Genomic DNA, 26,358 nt, shown 5'->3' on the forward strand with positions numbered 1-26,358 from the left:
GTGTGTGTGTGTGTGTGTGTGTGTGTGTGTGTGTGTGTGTCCATGCTACCTGGTCTGTGGATAATGGCCCTCTCCCCAGGCAGCTCCTCAAGTCCTGCTACCTTCCTAGAAATCCTCCAACTCCCTTCAGCACCTCAGGAAAACTTCTGATTGTTCTAGAAATGTTCTGTCTTTAGAGGTATGGATGCCCATTGGTTCTGCACACAATTGGTCTGTATGCAAACCACAGCTATGCCTCTAAATAAATGTGTGCTGCTCTGGACCTATTGCTCCATGCACAAGGGAGCTGATACCCCACCCCCATCCCCACTCCCACCCCCACCCCCACTGGGGTTCCTCACTTAGCTGTGCACTAGGGCCAGGACTCAGATCAAGCTCCCCTGCCAAGAAGGACTGGACTAGGAGACACAATGTGACTGCTCTGGGGGCCTTAGGAAAAGTGCTCACTGGAGCCAAGTGTGATGGTGCACACACCTTTAATCCCAGCACTCGGGAGGCAGAGGCAGGTGGATCTCTGTGAGTTCAAGACCAACCTGGTCTACAGAGTGAGATCCAGGACAGCCAGAGCTACACAGAGAGAGACCCTGTGTCAAATCAAGGAGAAAAAAGAAAGAAAAGTGCTCACTGAAGCCATGATGGCGTCATTAAAGTCCTGTTCCTTGTCCTGCTTGACACCTTTTGTTCCCTTTGCTTAGTGTTTTAGAATTTATAGAGTAGGTAAAACTGAGCACTTACTCAACTGCCAAGGGAATTACAATGTGAACTTTTCCGTGGAAAAAGAAATGACAACATCTCAGATGCCGAGAGCCTACCTGGAGGACAAGAAGCTGGAAGGAGACCAGGCTGCTTGGGGAAACCTCTCCCACTCGCATGGCACCCCAACTCTACAGCAGCCCTGTGAGAGTTAGGACCTAAAGCAGAAGTCCTCACATTGATGTCATCGTCTGACGTGGGGCCGCGGAGCTGCCCTCTCACTAGCTTTTTCTCACAGTGGCTCTTGTAGCCCAGGCTGATCTCAGCTCACAGTGCATCCGAGGATGACCTTGAACTTCGGATCTCCCTGCCTCTATCTCCTGAGTGCCAGGACTGCTGGAGTGCTTTGCCACATCTGGTCCCTGGTGTGCGGTGGATCAAATCCAGGGTCTTGTGCAAACTAAAGAAGTACTCTACCAACTGAACTACACACGGAGCCCCTCCCAGAACTTTCTAAGCATGCCGAGGACTCTGTGCCCTGACCAAGATAGGAAGGGGTGTGAGACACCCAGCAAGGCTCTTGCACAGCCTAGAAGCTCCTTGAGTTCTTGTTGGTGATGTCAACCCAGGTCACCATCCTCAGAGAGTCCTCAGGAGACTGTCAGAAATGGAGGTATCAGGCTCAGCAGAACCTCTGCACATGATCCTTCCACATCGGAGATTAGCTGATGCCTTTGCCAGCCCTGTTCCCACTCTGAGCACCTGGCTGGAAGACACAAACACTGGGAGGAAGCCGGGCAGTGGTGGTGCACACCTTTAATCCCAGCACTCGGGAGGCAGGCGGATCTCTGTGAGTTCGAGGCCAGCCTGGTCTACAGAGCGAGTTCCAGGACAGCCAAGGCTACAGAGTGACCCTAACTTGAAAACAAACACCGGGAGTGTTGGCTCCCTCTTCCCCAAAGGCATCAGGCCATGGAACATAGCTTCTCAAATGCTCAGGGCTTCAGAAAGGTCCTGTTGGGCCAGGGAAGCCTGCCTTCCCGGTAAGCGTTGAGCTGAGAGGCCAGGTGTGGTATATGTATGTGCCATGAGTGGTAAGGAGACTGCGTTATCTGTCTTTTTTAAAGTTCTGGGAATGGAACGCAGGGGCTTACACATAGTAGGTAAAAGCCTTATCACTGAGCTACTACCCCAGTCCAGATCAAACTGCCATCTGCCCAGGGCAGACAGAGCTGACAAAAGCTGTGACCCTTCTGGAATCCCAGTGTCCTGCTGTGGCCAGTCCACTTGAGCAACAGTGGCCTCAGCTCGGTGGATGGAGGCAAACGAGGCTCAGATCTCTGTAGAGAGTTGGGATGCCGCATGAATATCACCCTCAGATGGTGGCTTTGTGTGTCAGCCTGACACAAGATGGAGTCATCAGAGGAAGGAGCCTCAGCTGAGGAAATGCCTCCACAAGATCCAGCTGTAAGGCATTTCTCATTTAGTGACAATTGGAGGAGAGCCCATCCCTGGTGGATGGTGCCAGCCCTGGGCTGGTGGTCCTGTGTTTTATAAGAAGGTGGAGGGCTGGACATGGTGGCTCAGTGGTTAATAACACTGACTGCTCTTCCAGAAGACCCAGGTTCAATTCCCAGCACTCACTTGGCAGGTAACAACTGTCTGTAACTCCAAGATTTGACACTCTCACACATACATACATACATACAGGAAAAAACAACAACACACATAGATTAAAACTAAATAAATAAAAAGAAAGGTAGGTTGAGCAAACCATGGGAAGCAAGACAGTAAGCAGCACCCTCCATGGCTTCTGCATCAGTTTCTGTCTCCAGGTTCCCGGCCTGTTTGTGTTCTTGTCCCGGCTTTGTTCAGTGGTGAACAGCAACTTGCTTTTTGATTATGGTGTTTTATCAGAGCAATAGAAACCCTAACAAAGATAGACACCCAGTCTTCCTGTGGATTTCATATGGAAATGAGAGGAGGGGCCTTGTGGAGTAAAGGGTGAGGGAGCAGGCATCGTGAGGGATGGAAACCGAGGTCCATGTGTTTCAAATCCCATCCCCCCCCCCCAATCAGGAATGAAACCACAGCCCAAGGACTGCCCTGTAGACTGCCTCAACCTGTCACATTACTGTGTTTGTTTGCCACTGTTTCTCCAGCAGACACTTAGACTTAAAAGGCCTATCCCTAATGTCGGTGCTAAAAAGGAAGTGAGTGGAGATGAGAAAGCCAGACTTGCAAGAAGAGACCCAAAGGAAATGTGGATGGCTCCGGAAGAGAGCTGAAGAGGCTGGTGGGACAGCACAGTCCCGACAGAAGTAAGCCTGGGAATGTCCTCCAAGGTGGTGACACGCACGCAGCAGAAATTTAGAAGGGATGCACACAAGGGGAGCCTCCATGCTGGCAGGGATGTGAGGCTGCATCCTGAAAGAGAAAGGAGTCTGCAAACGGGTCCAGGGCACACGCCACGGTGGGCCTCACCTTCTTGCTTCTTCCCAGACTCCCTACAGCTTTGTGCCTTGGCTCAGCCGTTTCCAGCCCTCCTTCACCGTGTCTCAGTCTGTCCATTACCCGGTCAGAATGAGCCTCGAACAAGTCTCCCCAGCCAAGCCCTTCCCCGGGCTGCTGCCCCACAGACCCCTTTCCTCTCTCTTATCTTAACCCCATTCACAGTCTCTCTGTCTCCCCCAGTGGGTCAGGGGCACCAAGTGTTGTTAGTCACTGGCCTGGTTGCCTAGCACGCAGCATCGAGGGTGAAGCATCGCGCATACAGCATCTGCCCCGGTACAGGTGAGATGCCTAATGGTGGTGAAGTGAACCAGTTGTTGACAGAATGATGCTCACTAACTCAAGCTAAATGTTAGTATAGGATGACGAAGGCCAAAAGAGTCTGTAGGCTGGACAATGGCCACAGAGAAACCTGTTAAAGCAAGCCAACTACAACAAAAACTGAAGCCAGCAAAACGGCTCAGTCGGTAAAGGTACCCACCATCAACCTGGTGACCTGAGTTTGATTTTCACGACCCACATGGTATAAAGAGAGAACCAACTCCTACAAGCTGCCCTTGGGTCCCCATATGTGTGCCATATGTAGTACACTTGTTCACGCAGAAAACAGGAACAAAATGCAGCAAAAGACTTTTTGAAAGTTTGGGGGCTGGAGAGATGGCTAAGTAGTTAAGTGGCTAAGTGATTGCTTTTGCCAAGGACCTGGAATTCAGGCTCCCAGCACCCACATGGTGGCTCACAACCATCTGTAACCCCAGCTCCAGGGGATCCAACACTCTCTTCTGGCCTCCTTGGACACTGGAATGCTCATGGTATACATACATACATGCAGCTAGTCACACATGCACATAAAATAAGCAAAATCTTCAGCACATTTTTTCCACTTGCAAGGAAGGAGAGAAAGAGGACACAAAGTAAACAGAAGTAAATGTTTTTTTAACCCAGGCCTGAATTCAAGTCAATTAATATCGAGAGTTACAGAGTGCTGTTGGACTCCTTGCCTAGAGAGGTTGCAGATCTGAGAAACTTGCTCATTAGCCCTTTCGGCCTGGTCCAGAGCCTTGAAATGTAGCCCCAGCTAACCTCAAACTCAAAATCCTCCTTCTTTAGCCTTCCAAATGTTGGGAACACAGTGTGCATTGCCAGTCCTGGCTCAGAGCCATAATCCCCATGCCTCACTCTGGTACTGAGGCCCAGCAGAGGTGACCTGCTTGTAGGGCAGATGTGCCCAGGGCAATCTGAGCCAGGAGTGAGACTGGAGGACATCTGGTATAGGGGCCAGGAGACCCCTCTCCACCTTAGAGAGACACCCACGGCTCTGCCTGGCTATTCACACTCCAAGGAAGCCTCTGCCCAGGAGAGGTGCATTCAGGGCCCAGGGAATAAGGGTCTCTATCATTCTGTACCTTCTGCTGGACTGCTGGACCTCGGTTTGGATCATTTCAGCCCGATGCTATGTAGGAGTGTAGAATACATCACGTGTTAGACTTTGTGGAGTCCACAGGGAGAAACCCTATTGGATCTGTGGCTTCCCCTTTCTCCGTCTCCTGCAACCTTGAAGACATCTCAAGCAGAGGAAAGAGGTGGAAGCCAGCCGGGCCAGTCCTCAGAGACTGCCCACCACTGATGTTCCCTCAAGGAATGCAATAAACAAGGATGCCATTCCCACTGGGCCTCGAGTGGGAGACTGGGAGGAGCGGACGACATTTTATGCTCCATTTTCACCACGTTATCCCAAAGGGCTGAGCAGCTGGAAAGAAACCAAGTTTGTTTTCCAAAGCAGAGAGTTTTCAGCTTCAAGCTAAGCTTCAGTCCTAGCTCTGTCCTATTTGTGGCTTTCTCTAGTGGCTTTTCTCTAGGCCATTGCTCTATAAATGCCATCCTTCCCAAGAAGGCTTATTTTTCTCAATCCTAAATTTTCACCTCACCCTGGCTGTCCTGGAACTCAAAGATCCTCCTGCCTCTGCCTCCCAAGCCCAGGGATTAAAGACCTGCACCACCACTGCCTAGCTAGGGTTTTCTAATGTCCTGTGTCACACCCACAAACTCCCCTCCTAGGTCCTCTCTTTCCCTTCCTCCCTGCTCCCCCTCTCTTTCTACATGCCCACATCCCCCGCAAATCAGATTTCTATTTCTCACCCACATCACTGTCCAAGATCTCCCTCACTCTCCCCCCCCCCAGCCTCTAGCTTCTCCAAAAAGTCCTACATTTTCACCTCAGACCATTCCTCAACCAACACAACCCTGCCAGCCCTCAGCACATCACAGAAGTTCGGTTCATCCAGGTGCCTCGCCCTCCCTTGCTGCCGAAGCAGCCTTCCATCTTGTAAATTGTATTGTGTTTAATGAAATATTACTATCAGCGTGCACACGTATGAATGGTGTGTGGGGGCACATGTCCCATGACACGCATGTAGATACAACTCTCAGGGCCGGGTTTTTCTCTTTCCACCTTTACATGGGCTCCAGGAATGGAATTCAGTTGTCAGGTTCACGTGGCAAGCACCTTTGCCTACTGAGCCGTCTTACTGGCCCAACATCTCTGTCTTTTATTTCTTGTCTTGCTTAGTCGCTTAGGGAGCATTTGGTTAGGGACCAGGCCCTCCCTGCAGCATGCATCCTTCCTTTGGTCTCCACCCATGCTTTTCTTCTGCTCTTGCAGGTCCTTTTCAGCCTCCTCAAGGTGCCTCTTCCTCCACTGGACAAACTATCATCAGTGTTCCATGACTGTACTGGACCCATTTATCACACACCACACACCCTGCACCCTGAGCGAGCATGTACACACACACACACACACACACACACACACACACACACACACACAGTTTGTTCCCTTAACACCCGTCTTGGTCCAGGCCACCCTCCTCTCAAGGGTCAGGGTGATAACCTTGTCTCCAGTTTTTACAATCCTTCAGGGCACTGCAGCCACTAGGCCCTTCTGAGATACACACCTCTCCCTGGCCTTCCTCCTTCCACAGAGCCTCAGCATTCTAGAGCTAGTGAGAGGTTTCAAGGTGAGGTATTGCCTATGGCTGCTCTGGCAACATCTCAAGCCAGCCATTGTGGTTCCCGTTTGGGATTCATGAAAGGGCTGCATCCTAGGCCTGAAGTCTCTGTGGCAGATGTGGCCTTGGAGGGGCAGCGCCATTGTTTTGCCAGCTGGTCTGGTGACTCACACTCAGAAGCTTGTAGCAAGCCCCATTTTTGGAGAAACCAGGAAATCTCTTCCTAGGGACAAACAAACCACTTTAGCACTCTGCTCTTGAAACTTGCCTGCTTCTCCATTTTGCTCCCGCTGAAATACAAAGCAGAGCAAGCTTGGAAACATTGTAAAGATTTACTTAAAAGTAAGCTATTTGTCCCAGAGTGCTGGGTCCCTCTTGAGTCCTGGGGGGGGGGTTGGCCCGAGGAACACGCTGTCCTCTTGCTGCCTGGAGCTGTGAGCAGGGCCCTGGCTCATACCCAGCCACCCCTCCTGCCTTCTCTAAACAAAGAAGCTACAAAGGCCTAATTGGGACCAGTTCAGCAGACATCTGACCTCGGCAGCACCGCAGGGGAGGGCTCAGAAGGGACTGGACTTGTTTTAATACAGTCCTTTTACTATCTTGGAAGTAGACAGGGTTTCTTTGGGTAGCCCTGACTGTCCTGGAACTTGCTCTGTAGACCAGGCTGGCCTAGAACTCAGGGAGTGCTGCAATTAAAGGTGTGCACCACCACTGCCCAGCTCACTATCGTAGAAGTCTTAATTCTTTTCTCAGGTTGATTTTTCTGGTTTTTCCTTTGGTTTGTTGTAGTGTCTCATTATATAGCCCAAGCCAACCTCATACTTGAGACTCTCCTGCCTCCACCTGAAAGTCATAATTCTGAACAAGTCTCATTTGCATCACTGGGTCCTGCAAATACTGCAACCAGTCTTAACCCTGATAGAATGGGGGAAAGAATTAAGACAAGAACAGTGGATGCCAGGGGAGAGATCACCACCTTCCCTTGGCCATCTTAGGGAAGGGCGCGTCCAGGCCCACACATGGGAAGCAGTCTCTCCCTTCTTACCGTATTCCCTTCATGTACACCCATTTGCTCCCTCACTATCCCCGCTGCCATGCCACAGGGGGACTTCATTTCTCACCTCCCAGCTGGCCTCCCTGCCTCCTGTATTCCTTCCTTCTGGGCCTCCAAACACAGTAGCCAGAGCAATGGCTGCAAGACCCGATCTGCTTCGCAGCACCCATGTTCTTAGTGTGTGCTGACACATCGGTCCTCGGTGGCCTGGCCTGGGCTGCCCCGCATCCACTCTGTCCCCAAGCAAGCCACTTGGGTCCCAGTGAAGAACCAGGGCAGTGGGGCTCTTCAGCCTTACTCTCTAGTTGAGTTTGGTTTGGGTTGTTTGTTTGTTTGCTTGCTTGCTTTTAAAGACAGGACGTCACAGCAAAACCTTGACTGGCCTGGAACTCATTATGCAGACCAGGCTGTCCTTGAATTAGTGACCCTCCTGCTTCTGCCTCCAGAGCACCAGCATTACAGACAAGTACCACCTTACCCACAACGTAAGACAGAAGCTTGGAAAAAATGTGTGTGGAATCATTATCATACCTAAACAATTAATGACAGCAATTCCCCTTGCTGTTCTAGCCACCCTGAACCAAATAGGCTTCTACCCCTAGCCCTGGCAGAGGCGCCCAGTTATGAAGTCAAAGTTGAGGGGTGAAGGGAGCATCAAGCAGGCCAAGGGGCATTAGAATCAAGGATGCTAAGTGGGCTCAGCACAGTATGAATGTTCAGGGGGAGGGGGAACCAGAGTAAAGAGTTAGAGGTAAGGCTTAGAGAAGGCTCAGTAGTTAAGAGCACTGGCTGCTCTTCCAGAGGTCCCAAGTTCAATTCTCAGCAACCACATGGTGGCTCACAACCATCTGTAATGAGATATGGTGCCCTCTTGAGTCATGCAGGCATACAAGTAGCCAGAATACTACATACATGATAAATAAACAAATCCTAAAGAAAAGTTAGAGGTAGCCTCCTTAGGGAAAGCCATTTAGAATTAGAGTCAAGAGAAGTAATGGGATTATGGTCATGGGCTACCGTGCTCACCCTGCATGTACTCTTCTAAAAAGAAGCAACAGGGCTGGAGAGATGGCTCAGCCATTAAAGGCTAGGCTCACAACAACAACAAACAACAACAAAGAAGCAACAATCAGATTTGTGGTGCAGCTGCTTAGAGTTGAAGCTAAGAGAAACTAAGAAACAGGTACTGCAATAGTTGCAACAGTATCTTTACTGAGATAGGGAGGTGTGATAGGGAGACCTGGACCAACATGAGCAGTGGGTACTAGAGAGAAGGAAGATCCCACAGGCATTTCCGAGGCATAACCGATAAGATGCAGAGAAATGGGGGACGACAAGGAGTGGAACGTGACCCCAGTGGCAACAGGGATGAGGAATTGTTGGGTCAAGACAGTTTAAATGTCTGACGTATCATGACAGTTTAAATGTCTGACGTATCATGACAGTTTAAATGTCTGACGTATCATGACAGTTTAAATGTCTGACGTATCATGACAGTTTAAATGTCTGACGTATCATGACAGTTTAAATGTCTGACGTATCATGACAGTTTAAATGTCTGACGTATCATGACAGTTTAAATGTCTGACGTATCATGACAGTTTAAATGTCTGACGGATCAGCACTGAAAAGGTTCTGAGGCTCAGGAAAGGGATGTGAGCCTAAAGTGGAGATTTGGGAGTCCCTGGTGAGAAAGTAGAAATGAAAACCATGAGAAAAGCAAGGAGACCCTGGCAGCAGTGAGCCTTCAGGAAGACTCAGACAAATGATCTCAAATTTGATAAAACTCAAAACCCTAGAAATTGGGAAATCAGTGAGATGCCGATCACACCCACTAGCTGTGTGGGACAATAACTGTCAGTAAAGATGCGGGAAGCTGGAGTGTCCACATGCTGCCCACAAGAATATAAACTATGCTGCCATATTGGAAAGCAGTGTGGATCTCAGAAAGCTAAACACAAAATTACCACAGAACCAGCAACTCCAGTCCAAGAGAACTGGAAGAGTCCACAGGAAAACTTACGTGCAAATGCCTAAAACAGCGTCATTCTTGACAGCCTCAAAGCAGGTACCACTCAACTGTTGCACGGGTAAGCAAAATGTGGGTTAGCCACAGAAAGGAAAAATATTCCGCCATAAAAAAATGACAAAGTACCGTTCCCAATTATGGGAAAACATAACTTAAAACTAGACCCCAAAGACTACTATAGTATGATCCCACTTAAATGAAGTGTCCCACACAGCAAAGCCAAAGAGGCAGAAATGGATTTGTTTTCCAGAGACTGGGGAGGGGTAATAGGTGACTGGTGGTGGACACTAACTTGTTATAGGGGTGCCACTCCTCATGACTGCAGAGCAAGCGCTCTTAACCAGTGAGTCATTTCTCTGGTCTTTATTGCATAAACTTCTAAAGGATAAAAATCAAATAAAGAACTGAAAATACAATATAAAGCCCAACCAACCAATAAAATGAAGCATGGCTACACACTGTAGTTATGAGCACTGATTGGCTCAGGCAATGCTAAGTCTCCCAGGCACCAGAGAATATAGGCCTGTGCTGGGCTTGAATTTTTAATCTTTTTTTTTTAATTCTTCAAAACAAGATTTCTCTCTGTAGCTCTCCCTGGCTGTCCCAGAACTATCTCTGTAGATCGTACTGGCCTCAAACTCACCTGCCTTCTGAGTGCTGGGTCTAAAGGCGTGTACCACTACACCCAGCTTGAAATTTTACCTTAACAATCCAATTTAAGCAAAGGAATGAATTCTGTTTTCTAATTCCATTTGAGAATACAGACACCTCACATTTCTATTATCTAATTGATAATTGATTTGTAAAGCAATTAAGAAAACACCACCCTATATTGCATAGTCCAAAGGAAATATACTGTGAATTACATTTATGACTTGAAATGTTCTGGTAGCCACATCACAAAAAATAAAGCATAAAAGATAAAATTCGCTTTAACAATACTTGTTTCGAACCCACTCAAATATTGACATTTTAATATGCAATGTAATTATATAATAACTTATGCATTGATAATATTGTGGGGAAATGGCTTGAATGAGAAATGTCCCCTGTAGGCTCAGGCATTTGAACACTTGGTCCCCAGCTGGTGTCACTGTGTGAAGCAGTTATGAGGATGTGCAACTATGCTCGAGGAATTATGTCACTGGGAGCAGGCTTTGGGAGTTTAAATCCTCTTCCTACTTTCAGTTCAGTATCTCTGCTTCCTGCTTTCAGTTAAAGATATGATCACTGCCAAGTGGTGGTGGCACTCGGGAGGCAGCGGCTGGCGGATTTCTGTGAGTTCAAGACCAGCCTGGTCCACAGAGCGTTCCAGGACAGCTAGGGCTACACAGAGAAACCCTGTCTTGTGTGTGTGTGGGGGGGGGTGTTCATGCAGCTTCCTGCTTCTGCCACTTACTGCTGTCCCCTGCCCCCCCCCCCCGTAACTGTAAGCCAAAATCTGGCTAGCCACAAACAAGCTTTAAGTATGTATCTCTGGGTCTGCCTTCTCAAGCCCAGGATTACAAGCACACCCCACTGCACCTGACTTTTTTATGTGGTCCTAGGGATTGAACTCAAACTCTCATGTTTGTACAACAAATCCTTACTGACTAAGCGTGTGGCCAATGATGGTTGCATGGACAGTTTGAGCCGAGGATGGCTGTCACTTCCCATGGGGACCTATTTTTTTTCTTCTGTGTTTATTTCTGTTTGTGATTAGCCACAACCCTAGGCTTGTGTGGTTGCTCCAGTGTCCTTAGCAAGATGCAAGTTGGGGAGATCATGGCCTCTTTCAAAGCCAAGTTTGGGGAGGAAAGCCTCAAGAAGGCAGCTGCTTTGACGAAAGGACAGAAGTTTCGAAAGTCTGAAGTCTATGGTGAGGGAGAAGTGTGGGAAAGGAATCAGGACACCAGGTTCTGCTGGGCCAGCAGAAGAAAGACTCCCCGTGGAATGGCCAGGAATGCTTCCGAGTGCCACTCTTAACAACCTGTCAAAGGGTGTACAAGACAGGCCGGAGCCTGTCTCAGAGTGCATTGGTTTCAGGGTGTGCACAGGCCAGAAAACTGAGGCAGCCACCGGGACTCAGCAGCACCTAGCCTGGAACGGGATACTGCGCGGTGTGTGCTTAACAAATGTAAACGAGCAAATGCATCCTAGTGGACGCATAGGACTGACTGTTTTTATTTGTCTTCAACTTTATGTCGAGTTATAACAATTTGACTCAGTGGGTCAAGTGCTCATCATACAAGCCTAACGACTTGGGTTAGATCATTGGAAGGTACATCGTGTGCACACACATCATATACACACATGATATGCAAACACATATGCACACGCATATAAGCAAATAGCAAAGCAGTTTTTGGTTTTTTAAGTTCCACATGATTTGTCTCAAGTTGAGAACAAAAAAAAAAGAATTCAGACCTTTTTTGGATGCCAGCTGTGTGACCTGAGGAAAGCTCAGTTTCCTCATCCGTCAGGCAGGTTAAAGGTCACCTGCTTTATCAGGCACACAGGAGGCTCACATGAGTGACATGTGTGGAGCCCACAAAGCTTGACACAGACAGGAGGTATCAGACTCATTATCGTGGTGGCTGAATGAATCTGACCATGTACGCTATCCCTAAGACAGCAACCAGACACTCCGTATGTGCTTGTGGTGTGTGGTGCTTCTCTGGTTTCCATGGAGAGAAACGACTTTGCTTCCCTTGGTGTTGTGTGCATCTGGTACACTACTTAAGTGTGTATGTAGGGCAGGGCCCCCTATGGAAGCAGGAGGAAGGACAAGTTACTCTGCCTTCCTCGCATCCTCCCTAGACTTGACATTTTTCAAGGCTGGAGCTTTGATTGCCCTTTGGTTTTGTTGTGTTGGTGTTGCTGCTGGTAGTTTTTGTTTTGTTTTGCAGTACTTGGGATCAAACCCAGGGCTTCCTGTACCAAAGGGAAGCATTATACCAATTGCTCCACATCCCTGCCCCCTGGTTGTTTTTAAGTAGTAACAAATCTTCCTTCCAGGACAGAGGGCAACTTGGTACTCTGCTCTAGCCCTGCGTGGTACACACTCTGGCATATCCCAGGGGGCTGAAGAGAGAGGAAAAGTGCTCCGCTTGGCAGGTGATCCAGCATCAGGAACTTGATCCTCTGAAAAATAACATTGGTGGCCTCATGTTTCCCCAGGCTATGCAGTGTCTGCCCTGCTAGCTGACCATCAGTCCTGCATTTCCAGCACCCAGGGAGTCTTTGCTCTCCTCTGGGAGTTTTGTTTCATCAGAGACTCAGCTGGGAGAACAGTGTATTAATGGTTCTATTTATCATCTGGTTTGGCTGGCTTCATCTCTGGGGATGGGTGCCAGAGGCCAAGGGAAGGAGCTTGTGCTGAGGCTCTGGGGATCTGTTTGGGACCTCGGAAAGGGTATTTATTGGGAACCATGTGAATGTCCAAATATAGGCAAATGGTTCCATACAGCCATACAATGGACTATAATGACCTTCGCTGGAAATGATGTTCAGGAAGAGTTTTTAATGAAATGAGCAAAGGACTAATATGCTAAGCAGAAAAAAAAGCAGGAGAGAAAACTTAATGGAATGTATACGTGCATAGAATGATCTCAAAAATGGAAGCATAGAAGGAGGCTTGTGCCCATAGCAGGGAGAGATCTTAAAGGGGGAGCTTGGGACGTGTGTGACATGAAAGCAGGAGAAGTATTTGGGGGAGTTAGAGTCCCCCTCTGCACAGAGGGGAGTGGAGGAGGGCATGGGGGCATCGGGAGAGAAGAATAAGAACAAAGTAAAACGGTGAGCAGGTCCAAAAATGCCACAAGAAAACACAGTATAGCGTGTGTTAACGCAAAGACAGACAGAGGAGGTCCACACTTTGTAAATACACTGGGAATTGTGTATTCTTGTTTTATCTATTTCATTATTTATTTATTAGTTTTTCACAACCACTGCTTGTCGTGAGTTCTATTTTAAAGAGAGTCAACCCAGAAGCAGCACACTGCTCTTTTTGGTTGTTTTATTTTGTTGAGACATATCTACTATGCCTCCTTGGCTAGCCTGGAAATGTAGACCAGACTGGCCTCGAATTTACAGAGATTAGTTTGCCTCTGCAGGGATTAAAGACACGTGCCTGTGACATCTTTAGTCCCAGCACTCGGGAGGCAGAGGCAGGTGGATCTTTGAGTTAGAGGCCAGCCTGGTCTACAGAGTGAGTTCCAGGACAGACAGGGCTATGCAGAGAAATCCTGTTGTGAAAACAAACAAACAAACAAACACCACCGTGCCTGGTTCACCTGCTCTTTAACCCTCGGCCTACTGGGCCTGGAAACAAATGTGAACTCTAACCTAGAAGCCCAGTGAGCAAGGAAACAGTCGCATCTTCAGTACTTCGTGATCATTTCCAGCATCTTTCTAGTGATTCTGAGGTTAAGCCTGTGTACAGTAGAGGACAGAGGCAGGGGTGGTACCACTCACGGGAAGAGACACTTCCATTGGGATAGGCGAGATGAAACATTTTTTTGGAAATTCTGGTATAAGCAAAATGGCCTAATGCTAGCCTTTGGCAGATGGAATTCTAGCAGGAAATTAATTCTTCAAGGTATCCATTATATATAATGCAATCTATTTCTTCCTTATGGATTGAGGATGGGGCTAATTGTTTTGCATCTTTTTAAGAGCTATAGTTGAAATGGGCTTTCTAAATTCATTTGTTAGGGACTTCGTTGCCAATCTGCTGGTGTTGGTAGATGGGGTCATGGCAGGAGGTACTGATCTTGGAGGCACTGAGTGAATTTATGCTGATGCCGTGGCAATGCGTTTCTCGTGGAAAGTTCATACCCTCTTGCATGCTTGCTAACTCCCTCTCTCCATTTCTACCTCCCCTTTCCCACTTTCTGCCATGCTCTCACACAAAAAGGCTCCCCTTAATTAAACTTCCCCCATCACAGATATCCCCGCCTTCAGATCTGAACCAAATACATTTCTGATCATTAAATATCACACAGCCAGCTGGGCATTGGTGGTGCATGCCTTTCATCCCAGCACTCGGGAGGCAGAGGCAGGTGGATCTCTGTGAGTTCGAGGCCAGCCTCGTCAGACATGATGGTTTATGCTTCTGGTTCCAGCACTTAGGAGAAGGCAGGAAAATGTGATGTCCAAGGTTATCCTTCGTTGCATAACAAGTTTAAAACCAGCCCAGGCTACACAAAACCCTGTCCCAAAAGAGTAAAATAAGTAATAATTTCCCAGTCTGGTATTCTATTGTAACACAAGGGGAACTGAAGAAATAGTCATTCCATTTCTTTTTTGGTAGGGTTTAATTCTCTTGTAGAAATCTGGATAAGAAAGAGGTTTGTTGCGGGCTGGAGAGATTGCTCAGTGGTTAAGAGTGCTAGATGCCCTTCCAGAGGACCCAAGTTCAATTCCCAACACCTACATGGCAGCTCACAACTGTCTGTAACTTCTGTTCCAGGAGATCCAACACCCTCACACAGACATACATGCAGGCAAAACACCAATATACATGAAATAAAGATAAATAAATTATAAAGTTGTCAGGCTTGGCAGCAAGAGAGAGAGAGAGAGAGAGAGAGAGAGAGAGAGAGAGAGAGAGAGAGAGAGAGAGAGAGAGAGAGAGAGAGAGATTGTCTACAGTACAATCTACTATGAGAACTCTCCCTTGCTACTGGTACATGTTTCCATAGCTGCAGAAATGGTCCATCCAGACCTTTCCAGATACCAGCTCTATACATCTAAGCCTTGGGCTCCCAGAAGGGAGGTTCTGTGAGTGTTGTGGGAAAGGCAGGTCCCTCTCTGATTCTTTGTGGTCCATGGGGGTCCAGAGGGACACACACTTGTAACAAGTTCTCCAGGGAAGCAATGCTGTTTTTTTTTCTAGATCTGCACACAAAACTCCCAGACACTTATGGAGGTACCCAGATGATGGGAGCCGAGGCTTCAGCTTATAAACTCCTTAGTGGCTCTAAGTGGTGTAGGAATCATGGGGTAGATTCAACTGTGTTTGGTTGAAAGTGTCAGCCTGTGGTTCCACATCCTTACAGAGCTGGGAAAGAGAGGATCAAGAGAAGGAAGAGAATGGAATGAATGACAGACCTTCCCCTATAACCAGCTACCCCAGAGTGTGAATTCTGAATGGATTTCATTGACTGTTACCGAAACTGGGGTAGGGCAGAAGGCCACTGCCAAATGCCTTTTCATTTGAGAATCTCGACTCATAATTGTTTTTTCAAAAGTCTCAGAAGGGTGTAGCTCAGTTCACAACTTTTATAGACATGGTCAGCTTTTATAAGACTAGCATTTGGGGGCTAGAGAGATGGCTCAGCGGTTGAGAGCACGGACTGCTCTTACAGAGGACCTGGGTTCAATTTCCAGCACCCACATGGCAGCTCACAACTGCCTGATCTGACACCCTCACAGAGACCTGCATGCGGGCAAAACACCAACGCACATGAAATAAAAATAAATCATTAAAAAATGAAAAAAAGACTAGCATTTGGGGTGGGTGAGATGGATCAGTTGGTAAGGGGGCCTGCTGCCAAGACTTATGATCTAGCGCTGGAAGGAGAGAACAAACTTCTAGAAGCTGTCCTCTGACTTCCACAAGTGTGCAGCAGCAGGTGCAACCCCACCTTAGTAATAAGTAAAATAAAATAAGAATGGTATTTGCAAACTTCCCTTGCCCCCTCTTCCTTATTAGGCTTGCATAATAAACACTTTTACCCTGGAGTCTTGGTGACCTCAGTCAAACCTCAGAATCTATGATGGAATAAGAAAGTAGACGCCTCAAAATTGTCCTCTGGCCTCCGCACAGGTGGGGTGACATATGCAAGCCCACATTCACATATACAAACATACACATGTACACTCATATGCATATAATAATACATTTTTGAAAGTTAAAGAGAAGAGGCCGGGCAGTGGTGGCTCACGCCTTTCGTCCCAGAACTTGGGAGACAGAGGCAGGCGGATTTCAATGAGTCTGAAGCCAGCCTGGTCTACAGAGAGAGTGCCAGGACAGGCTTCAAAGATACACAGAGAAACCCTGTCTCAAAAAGCAAGCAAACAACAAAAATTAAAGAGGGGGAAGTAGTAATGGGGGAGAGGAAGAAGGGAGAGGAGTTTGGAAAAGAACAGGAGGGACAACACTGAAATGGTGTGCTGTGTGTGCCTGGTGTGTTTGTTGGTTGGATGGGTTGCTTTGTTGTTGTTGGTTTGTTTTGTTTTGAGACAGGGTTTCTCTGTGTAGTCCTGGCTGTCCTTAAGCCCGCTCTGTAGACCAGGCTGGCCTCAAGCGCAGAGACCCACCTGCCTCTGCTTCCCGAGTGCTGGGATTAAGGGCGTGCACCACCACTCAGCCAGGAAATCTTTCTAAAGAAGGTGACAATGAAGTCAGAGTGACGGCCACCTAGCATATCACTTAGATGATGGCACTTTCGAAGGCACCAAGGGAGCATGACAAGGCTTGGCAGCTATGAAGGACAAGGAGTGGCCTCCAACTGCAGGAAAGGGGGAGGTGAAGGAGAAGAGAACCAGTGGAGTGACAGGGTGCTGGCTCACCAAGGACCTCCTAAGCCATGCTAAGGAGGGTGAACTTGATCATGGAAGCTCTGTTGAGCAACTGAAGGCTTTTCTGCAGGGAGTGGCAAGATCATGGTTTCATCTTATAAGACGACTCTGGCAGCTGAGAGGAGGATAGCTTGCAATGTCAGGAGAGGAAGGGACAGGGAGAGCAGTGAGGAGGGCATGACATCCTTCTAGTTGATATGTGATATGGGTGGAAGCGATGGTCCTATAGTAGGGAGGAGGAGCCAATAGAGCCCAGGGTAGAATGGGCAGGATTCCATCACTGGTAAAGTCTGGAAACTGGGAGAGAGCTGAGGGCTGCTTAACCTCCGGGCTTGTGACCTTGGTTCCAGGTCAGATGGTCCTTCTAGTTGCCAAAGTGCAGAAAGTAGAGGAAAAGCAGGTTTAGGGGTAAGGTGGGGTGTCAATGACTAATTTATTTTTAGACTGGTTGAATTTGAGACACTTGAGGTATCCAAGAGGCAACTGGATGATCTAGAACCCAAAATAGAGATCTAGGCCACAGATAGAGACTGAGCAGAGGGTGGTAGCAGCGTCTGTGAGGCTGGAAGGCACCTGGGGAAGACTGCAGGGGAGACGGTAATATGCAGCCATCACAGAGAACATCGCTTTCCTCGGCAACCAGGAAGGAATAATTAGAGGGAAAAGGGGGAACCAGGCGAGTGTGGTGTCTTGGTGCCGCATAAGTGATCATTTCGAGAACAAGTGGGTGATTGAATGTCACAGTAAGTAAACAGAATAAAGACCAGCCAAGGTGTATGCCATGGACCCAGCACCGGGGCGGGCTAGACTGCCCCATCAAAGCTGGTAGCATGGTGGCGAGGCAGATGCTGACAGCCGATGCTCAGTGCTGATGCTTCTTCTGTAGCCAGGCTAGGAAGCAAAGGAGCAGAGCTGAGGCCTGGGGAGACCGTTGTCAGGAATGCTGAAAGTGGAAGGAGGGGGGCTTCAAGTAGCAAGGGTCGATGTGGGGCAGGAGCGACTGAAAGCCAAAGGGGTGAGCGCAGGGGAACAGATGCCATGTACATGGGGAGAGAGAGCAAGACTTGCACTCGGGAGTGCTGATAGGTGTCCAAGCACCTTCCCTGTTGGTTTTGTGTTTCTCTGTGAAATGTGGGCTGGGCCATCTGTTTAGGATTAAAAGAGAGATGGTGGAACAGCAGGGTTCGCAGAGAAGGGCTGGCTTTTGAAATCACCTCTTAGGGGAGTGAGAGGCACATGGCAAGATGCCCTGGGCAGCCTTGAGAGTTCAGCTGAGGCTACGGGGTTTTAATTCAGAGAGGTGCATGGCTGTGATGTCTCCTCCAGGTATGACTGGAGGTTTGGATTTGGAATAGATATACTGACAGTCTCATCCACACCGGATGATGACAGGCTGAGGAAGATTACATCTGAGACCTGAGAACAGTGTTTAGAATGACCCAAAACTCAGACATAAACCAAAGAGGAAACTAAGTAAACCCAAGAAGGGCCTGAAAACTTAGCTGAAGAGACAGTGGGTCACACCCGAGCAAGCAGAGCCAAGCGGGAGGAGGCATAGAGTGGAAGACACCTTTCTTTTTCTTTTATTTATTTACTTATTTTTTGTTGGTTTTGTTTTTTGCTCATTTGTTTGTTTGTTTGTTTGTTGGAAACAGTGTTTCTCTACTACATAGCTCTGCGGTCCTATAACTTGCTACATAGACCACCAGGCTAGAACACACAGAGATCCACCTGCTTCTGCCACCATGCCCAGCCAGAAGATACTGTTCAAGTCACCACTTTTTGGAAAAACTAGGGAGTCCAGAGTAAAAGAACCTAGCCTGAGCTTTAGGGAAGTGCCTTTTAGATTGGTTCAGGAAGATGGAGGCAGATTATGTATGTCCAAAGAACATGCTTGCATACTAGCTGCTCTCAGAGATGGGTTCAACTGGAGATGACCATGGTGTCCATCAAGCCCCTGCTATTTGCAAAGCACGGTGTTAGAGCATCTCATTCTTTTTGTAGCCCATCTTCACAAAGACTGTTCATCCCTAGAAGTAAGTCAAGTGTCTTATGTCTTTCCTATGGACCTTAAATTTTACATACTAAACAGAAAGGAAGCCATGAGTCTGAGAAACATGTTCTTAGCATCATCATTTATAATAACCCAAGACTGGAACCAACCCACATTCCCATTAACAGAGAATGGAGTAATTAAGCTGTGGTATATTCATGCAGTGGAATACTGAACAGGATGGAGGTTTTAAAATGCTATGGGCAACACAATTGAACTTTATCAACAGACAGTGAAGTGAAAGACTCCAGATAGAGAACTCTTTCTGTGTGAGTCCATAAAAACAGACAAAACTAACCTATGTGGTTGGAAGTCAAGATAGCAGTTACCCTTGGGGATGGAGCTTGAGTGGGTACTGTGGTACCGCCATGCTGATGTTCAATTTCCTGCTCACTCTGGTCACTCACTCAACTCTGTCTACACATACAATTCATGCACACTTCTGTATGTATTTTATGTTGCAATAAAAGATGTGTTGGTGGAAGCCCACTTTGTGAAGTACAGATGCAATACTAGAAAGGCACTATGGAATAAAAACAAAAGAAGATAAGGCTTATAAATGTTAATCACTTTTCTGGGGCCATACAACTGATCAGCAGTCATCAGGGATGTAGTCACATTCCCTGGCTTGTCTTGGAAATCTGTGCAGGTCCAGCCCTCAGCTGTCAACTGGGTAGATACCAGGATGGGACCTGTGTGCTCCTCCTGCCTGGCATGGGTGTCCCTGAAGACAGACGGATACACAGGAAGTAGAAAGTCTACTGGGCTTTAAAGCATCCCTGGAACTGGCTGTTGTGTGGTGACAGCTTGCATGCCAGGTTTCTTGTCCAGAAGTGTTTCCATGTTTTCTCTACCTCTCCCAGGAAGCACTGAGCATTCTTCTGGTGACCTAGGCCTTGACCTCTGACTCTTGTACAGCTTCCTAAAATTCCCCCTGCTTCAACCCAGCCTATATATGGCTGCTGGTGCTGTCTTTCCAGAACACACTGCACACGTCAACGCATCAGATACAGGTTTTGTCGCTCACTCCCCACACCTGTCAATCTGGATGCATCACTGCTATCTCCGCGGCTTTCCCTCCTCCGTGCAGAGGGGAGACTGCCTGGTAGGCAGACCTGCCAGCGGCCACAAGCTCCATCCCTTCTCAATGTCATCAAAGCTTTTCTTTCTGCTGGATTATTCCCAGCAGCATACAGATAGGCAACAATGTTCCCTGTCTCGTAAAAGTCCTCCCTGATGCCACATTTTACTTTGACTCTTTTGACCAGCATTCGAAAGAGAGAGAGAGAGGAGAGAGAGAGAGAGAGAGAGAGAGAGAGAGAGAGAGAGAGAGAGAGAGAGAGAGAGAGAGAGAGAGAGATTGCTTCAGTGCAACAATTGCGTTGGTTCCAGAGGCTTCCATCTGCAGGCACTGTGCCTGGTCCTCTGTCTTCATCTTATTAAAGCTCTCAGCGACAAGGACAAGGTGGGAGTGGATTGTTCTCTTCCTTGCATTCTCTTTTCTCGTTGATTCTATGAGAGCACCAGGTTCCTTCCCACCCCCCAATCCCTCTATTAGCTCTCTCTCCTCTTCCAGTGCCTAAATATTGATATAATAAAGGACTCTGCCCTTAGCCCTCTGTTCTTCTCCACCCACACCCACTCCCTAAAGGGATGCCATCTAGGCTCATGGTTTTAAATATCATTCACAGGGAGGAAAATATGTCTCAGTGGTTAAGAGATTTTGCTGTTCCTGCCCAGAGCAGTTCCCAGCACCCAGCTCACAACCCTCCATGACTTCAGAGAATCAGTGCACATACATAATGGAAGCAAAATATTCACAAACGTAAGATAAATATATCAGGAAAAGTGTTTTAATAAGTTAGATATCATTCACATGCTAATGACTCTTCCAGCCCTCTTTCTTCCTGAGCTTGAGAGTTACATACCCCCTGGCAACCCCGCATTTCCACTTGAGGATCTTTTTTTTTTTTTTTTCCAAGACAGGGTTTCTCTGTGACTTTGGAGGCTGTCCTGGAACTAGCTCCTGTAGACCAGGCTGGTCTCGAACTCACAGAGATCCTCCTGCCTCTGCCTCCTGAGTGCTGGGATTAAAGGCATGTGCCACCAACGCCTGGCTCCACTTGGGGTTCTTATTAGCAAATGAACTTAACTAATGGACTCAAATTTGAATTCTGACACTTTCCCAAACCTTTCCTCTGCTGTTTTCCATCTCCGTAAGTGGCATAAAATTAATCCAGTGGACCAGCAGTGGTGGTGCACATGAAATCCCAGCACCAGGGAGGCAGAGGATGGTGAATTTAAAGACAGCCTGGGTTACATACTGAGACCCTGTCTCAAAACACACAAGCATCATCTCGCACCACCGCTCCTTTCCCGCAGCACATCAGCTACGTTAACTTGAAAAGGGTTTCTGAACTTCTTGCCTCAACAAACCGTCCTTTCCCAGGTGACTGCTATACACCCAGCTGCCCTCCCCCTCTTCTCTTGCTCTCCTCCACTCTATTCATCTGAAAGCTACCTGATGAGTCTCTCAAAGATACTGTACAGAGCATGTATCTCTTCTGCTCTAAGCCCTTCAGTGACTCTGCAAGTAGGATGAAAATCCAAACTTCAGCAGCTGGGGATGTGACCCAGTTCTTAGAGCGCTTGCCTGACATGTGTGAAGCCTTGGGTTGGGTGCTCAGAACCACATAAAAGTGGGTGTAGGAGTATATGCTTTTAATCCCAGCACTTGGGAGGCAAAGGTAGATGGATCTCTATGAGTTCAAAGCCAGCCTGATCTACAAAGTAAGTTCCAGGATAGCCAGAGTTGTTGCATAGAGAAACCCTGTCTGGAAAAAGCGGGGGTTGGGGAGTGGGAGGGTTTCAAATTTCTGGCTAGCGGTATATTTAGTGGTGTAGTACTTGGTTAGCATGTGTAAAACTCTGGGTTTGATCCTCATCACCACATAAACAAACAAAGAGACAAACCAAGCTCTTCTGTTTCCCTAAAAGGCCTCTCACTATCAGAACCTCGCCTCCTCGGGGCCTCTTTCATTTCCCCAGCTCTGCTCCAGTTACCCTAGCCGGATTTTCCTCTGACACAGTGAACTGCTTCCGCCTCAAGGCCCTTATATGGTTGTCCTCTTGGAAGCTGCTTCCCCAGGCCTTCCCATTGCTGACTTTGTTCCAGACTCTGAACCAATGTCACCTTTTTAGTCCTGAAGACCCCAATGACCCTGTTGGGAAGGGGCCCCTACTATGGTTGATCATATACTCTTTCCTTAAACAGATTTACACCTTTTTATCATGTACAAGATACATGTTACATATGTATATATGTGACATATATACATACATGTATATGTACACACATACACACACATATTGTCTATTGTGCTAATTAGTTTGTTTTTGTCAACTTGACATACAAGCTAGGGTTATCTTGGAAGGGGAACCTCAATTAAAAAATCCATCTTCATCAGATTGGTCTGTGGGCAACTCTGTGGGACTATTTTCTTGATCAATGATGGATATGGAAGGGCTCAGCCCGCTGTAGGTAGTGCCACCCCTGGGCAGGGTGTATAAATAAGCAGGCTGAGCAGGCCTTGGAGAGCAAGCCAGGAAGCAGCACCCCTCCATAGCCTCTGCTTTCGTTCCTGCCTCCAGGTTCCTGCCCTATTTGAGTTCCCACCCTGGCTTCTCTCAAAGATGGACTGTGATCTCGACACACAAAGAAAATTAACCCTCCCCCCACAAGCTGGTTTTAGTTATGGTCTTTATTATAACAGTGATATCTATTTTGACCGTAAGAATAAATATAATCTCTGCAGCAAAAGGACAGTCCATATGTTATCCATGCTGTCCTAGCATTTAGAAAATGCCCAGTATAGTAGAAGCTCAATGAACAGTTGAGGAATTCATGATTTAGTAGAGTTCTCCTTATCCTTATGAGCAAAAAGCATGATTCATGAACACTGTGTGTAGAGGGAGTGAAAAGGCTGGGGTGTACGTCAGAGACCAGACTTAAAATGTGTGAAGCTCTAGGTGCTATCCATCCTCATCACTAAAAGAGAAGGGGGTGAGAGAGAAGGAGGCATACCTAGTGGGGAGGGGAATGAGTGGGCTGAGTTGGACTGAAGGCAAAGCAAGAAGCAAATGTTCACAAGCCTTCAGTACCAGATTTCCAAATGAGCACACTTCTGGGAGCCCTTTGTAGATTAGTGAGCCTTACCACTATCCCAGGACCAGGCACTCAACTTCCATGTGACACATGCCTTGTCCAGATCATGCAACGAGCAGAGTAGGGTGGGGATCCAGATTTGCTTGGACACTGAAGGGACGGTTCCAACCCATAGACTCCATACATTCAGCACCACAGTGCCCGAAGCCCTGATCTGAGGACAGTGTACCTCTTGGCACAGGGGCAGGTGTCCTGTTGGTCCGGCCGCCTGACCTGGGAGTCAGGGCTAATGAGCTAGTGGAGCCTAGGGAATCCCGAAAAGGGGAGAGGGGAGGGGAGGAGAGGGTAGAGCATGTGGAGCAGGAGGCCTTTCTATTCCTAGCTGTTTGTAAACAGTGTCCTGACGACCTGGCCTCTGCCGTGGACCCCAGGGATAGCTAAAGCCAAAATTCCCAAAGCAGCCCTGGCTTTTCTGAGACCACACTGGGCTGGAACATGGCTAGCAAGGAGAGTTCTCCATGCTGGAAATGTCCCTCAGTTCTCTCTTTCTGCCATTTGTTGAAGCCAGTAAATCAGCATGGGTCCTTAAGCCCGGGGTGGGGGCGGGAGTAAAATAAAATAAAGGTGACTGAGAAATCAGGTGACTGGAGCCAGGCAGTAAGAACAAATGATCCTTGCCTCCTTCCTTAATTAGTTCCTTTCCTTTCTCCCCTCCCTCCACCCCCTCTTGTCATTACCTCACTCCTACGACCTCGTGAAAAATTTTTAAATGTTGTTTTGGCATCTGTACAGGTACAAAGCCTGACGAATTGAGTCTGAAGAAAGTCTCTCCTGATGGACTAAACTCTCAGCATCTTATCCTGTTCAGTCCTCCAATAGCCCTGCAAGGCTGATTTTATCATTCCTACTTGACAAGCAATGGAGCTGAGGAAGCTAAGCCAGTGAGATGGCATTGGTAATGCCCTTGGCACGGGCACATGCTAAATAAATAAATGTTCTTTCTTTCTTACCCAAGGCACTCAGCTTCACTATAAGGGGCTGCAAGAGGTAGAAACAGAACCCAAATCTGCATCTAGCTGAGTCTAGGCACCTATGGTTTTCTGTCTCATGCCTGGTCCTGCTGCTAAGGAGCCCTCAACAAAAACGTACATCCTGGACATCAGCCACCTTTTTTATGCTGGTTGTTCCTACTGTGGTTCAATAAACACAAAACAGCCTGATCTGGACCTTATGCTATGGGTCAGTATATTCCTGCTTATCCAACTTGGCAGGCACATGAATTTCAACTTCTTCCTCCCTCCACCCCTGTGCTGTGGCCATTTTTTGCTTTGAGTGTACACACACACACACACACACACACACACACACACACACACACACCTACAGACACACATGCGCGCGCACGAAAGCGCAAACACGAGTACACACTCAAACACGCACGCGCGCGCGCACACACACACACTGCAAATCTCTCTTAGCTCCCTATCACTCAAGGCTTGCCTACTCTGGGCCAGCTATGGACATGCTGGCATGAGCTGACACCATAACTCCACAGTCTCCTGGAGAAGGGAGAGAGACTGGGGAGGTCTGACAGGCTACATGAAAGCTTTGCCTTCCTCGTTCATCCAGGCCTGGGGACCACTAAGTCCCTGAAACCCTGACACTTCCAACCATCCACGTTGCTGGTGGCAACCTCCTTGACGGGCAGCACTTAGCCAGACTTTGGAACCATCCCCATTCTCCTCTCATTGTTGGACCATGTCGTACTTGCAAGCCCTCCTTATTCCTGTCCATCTGGCTTGTCCCCCTCTCGTGTTACCCATCTACCCAAGGTCTCAAGTTCTCATACCTGCTGTCCCAAGAAGGAACAAGTATCAGAGGCCCTGGTGCAGGTGGGATCCAGCTCTGGTGCCTCGCTTGCACAGAACTCTTTAAATATTACATACACAGCAAATGAACAAAAAATTTAAAAACAGTGCATTGAGACAAACACCTGTAGGTCCCACCACCTAGCTGAAGACAAAGTCAGCTGCATTTCCAAACTATAGACAGAGGCTATAGACAGAGGTAACTTTTAACTTGTGTAGACTTTTCTAGGTGTGTGCTTGTGCCTACCTGGGTCACATCACCTCTTCTGCCCTCTCTACCCAGGCGTCCAGGGCTATTTTGAGTGTGTACCAGTTGGGGTTAATCTCCTTAATCGTTGAGCCGTGCTGTCTCATGTGCTCCCAAAGAGCCCAGCTATCTGCAAAGGGCATTCTGAGGGTTGGTGCCACAGCCTTGGACCTTCCCATCCATGCAGGGAGCCCAGGGGCATAGAGTTGAGTCAAGGCTGAAGGAAGGGGCTGTGGAGGCTGAGGGCCAGCAGTAAGTTCCTCAGAGTCTCAAGTTAACCTCTGGGGAAAACCTCAAAGAGCTTCCTCCACCCCTTAGCTCAGCTGCCCCGGCCCCTGACCCTGGTTTCATGCAGGTGCTAATCCTGGGCCCCTGTCACCCTAGGGAGAAGGACAAGGAAGGTAGGCCGAGGGGTCCTCCCCCACATTTGGGAAGGGAAGAGAATAAGAGTTGACCTGTTGGGATCTGGTCCCTGAAACACGAGACAAGGACTGCTCCACTCCACTGCTGGCATACGCACTGGCTTGGAGCTCTGTCTTCCACCTGGTCTCAGGGAGAACTCCCAGAGGACCAGGGAGAAGACTGGCTGCCAGATCCACCCCATTTATAGGCGGGATGAGAGCCCGCCTCCATCCAGCCTTTCCTGAATCCCCTGCTAATGGAAATTCATTTCATAAGCAGCTGGTATCTTCTGTGTGGAGGCCTTATGTAAGTAAGTATTTGCCTCATGATCACAGATGCTGGTGAGGAAAACAGCCAAGAAAGCAGAAAATCACAGAAATGAAATATAAAATAATAATAATAAAAGAGGGGCAGGGGGTGCAGCTTCACAGCAAGACAGACATTGGCATGCTCAAGGCCCTGGATTTGGTCTCCATCACCATGGGGGAAAATGAGTCAGCAAGAGGAAAACTGCTGGCTTGCAAACCTGACAACACGAGCTACATCCTTTGGAACCTCCAGGGGAAGCAGAGAAGTGACTCCTGAAAACTGTCCCGTGACTGTGACTTCCTCATGCCCACCATGACACTCATGAGCACCCCCTTCTCTAATGATAAATGTCCTCAGGATAGAGCCTTGTGGTACTGGAATGCTCAATCAAGATGCCAAGCTTTGCCTAAAAATCTGGGATGACTACCTGGAGGTGGTGACCTGGAAGAGGAA

The 26,358-nt window shown here is 48.0% G+C and overlaps 2 protein-coding genes across 2 annotated transcripts in view; one reads left to right on the forward strand and one right to left on the reverse strand.

Moving 5' to 3' along the window:
• Positions 1-24,088, forward strand: part of Shisa4 (shisa family member 4) — a 41,651-nt gene extending 17,563 nt beyond the window's left edge. Inside the window, exon 5 of the mRNA XM_040737607.1 lies at positions 23,872-24,088. Within this exon, the coding sequence (XP_040593541.1) occupies positions 23,872-23,972 (101 nt within the window). The 3' untranslated portion in view covers positions 23,973-24,088. The remainder of the gene's footprint in view (positions 1-23,871) is intronic.
• Positions 1-26,358, reverse strand: part of Lmod1 (leiomodin 1) — a 39,356-nt gene that overhangs the window by 9,351 nt on the left and 3,647 nt on the right.

Source organism: Mesocricetus auratus, unplaced genomic scaffold (genome assembly GCF_017639785.1).
Source record: "Mesocricetus auratus isolate SY011 unplaced genomic scaffold, BCM_Maur_2.0 Super-Scaffold_100676, whole genome shotgun sequence".
Taxonomy (NCBI): Eukaryota; Metazoa; Chordata; class Mammalia; order Rodentia; family Cricetidae; genus Mesocricetus; species Mesocricetus auratus.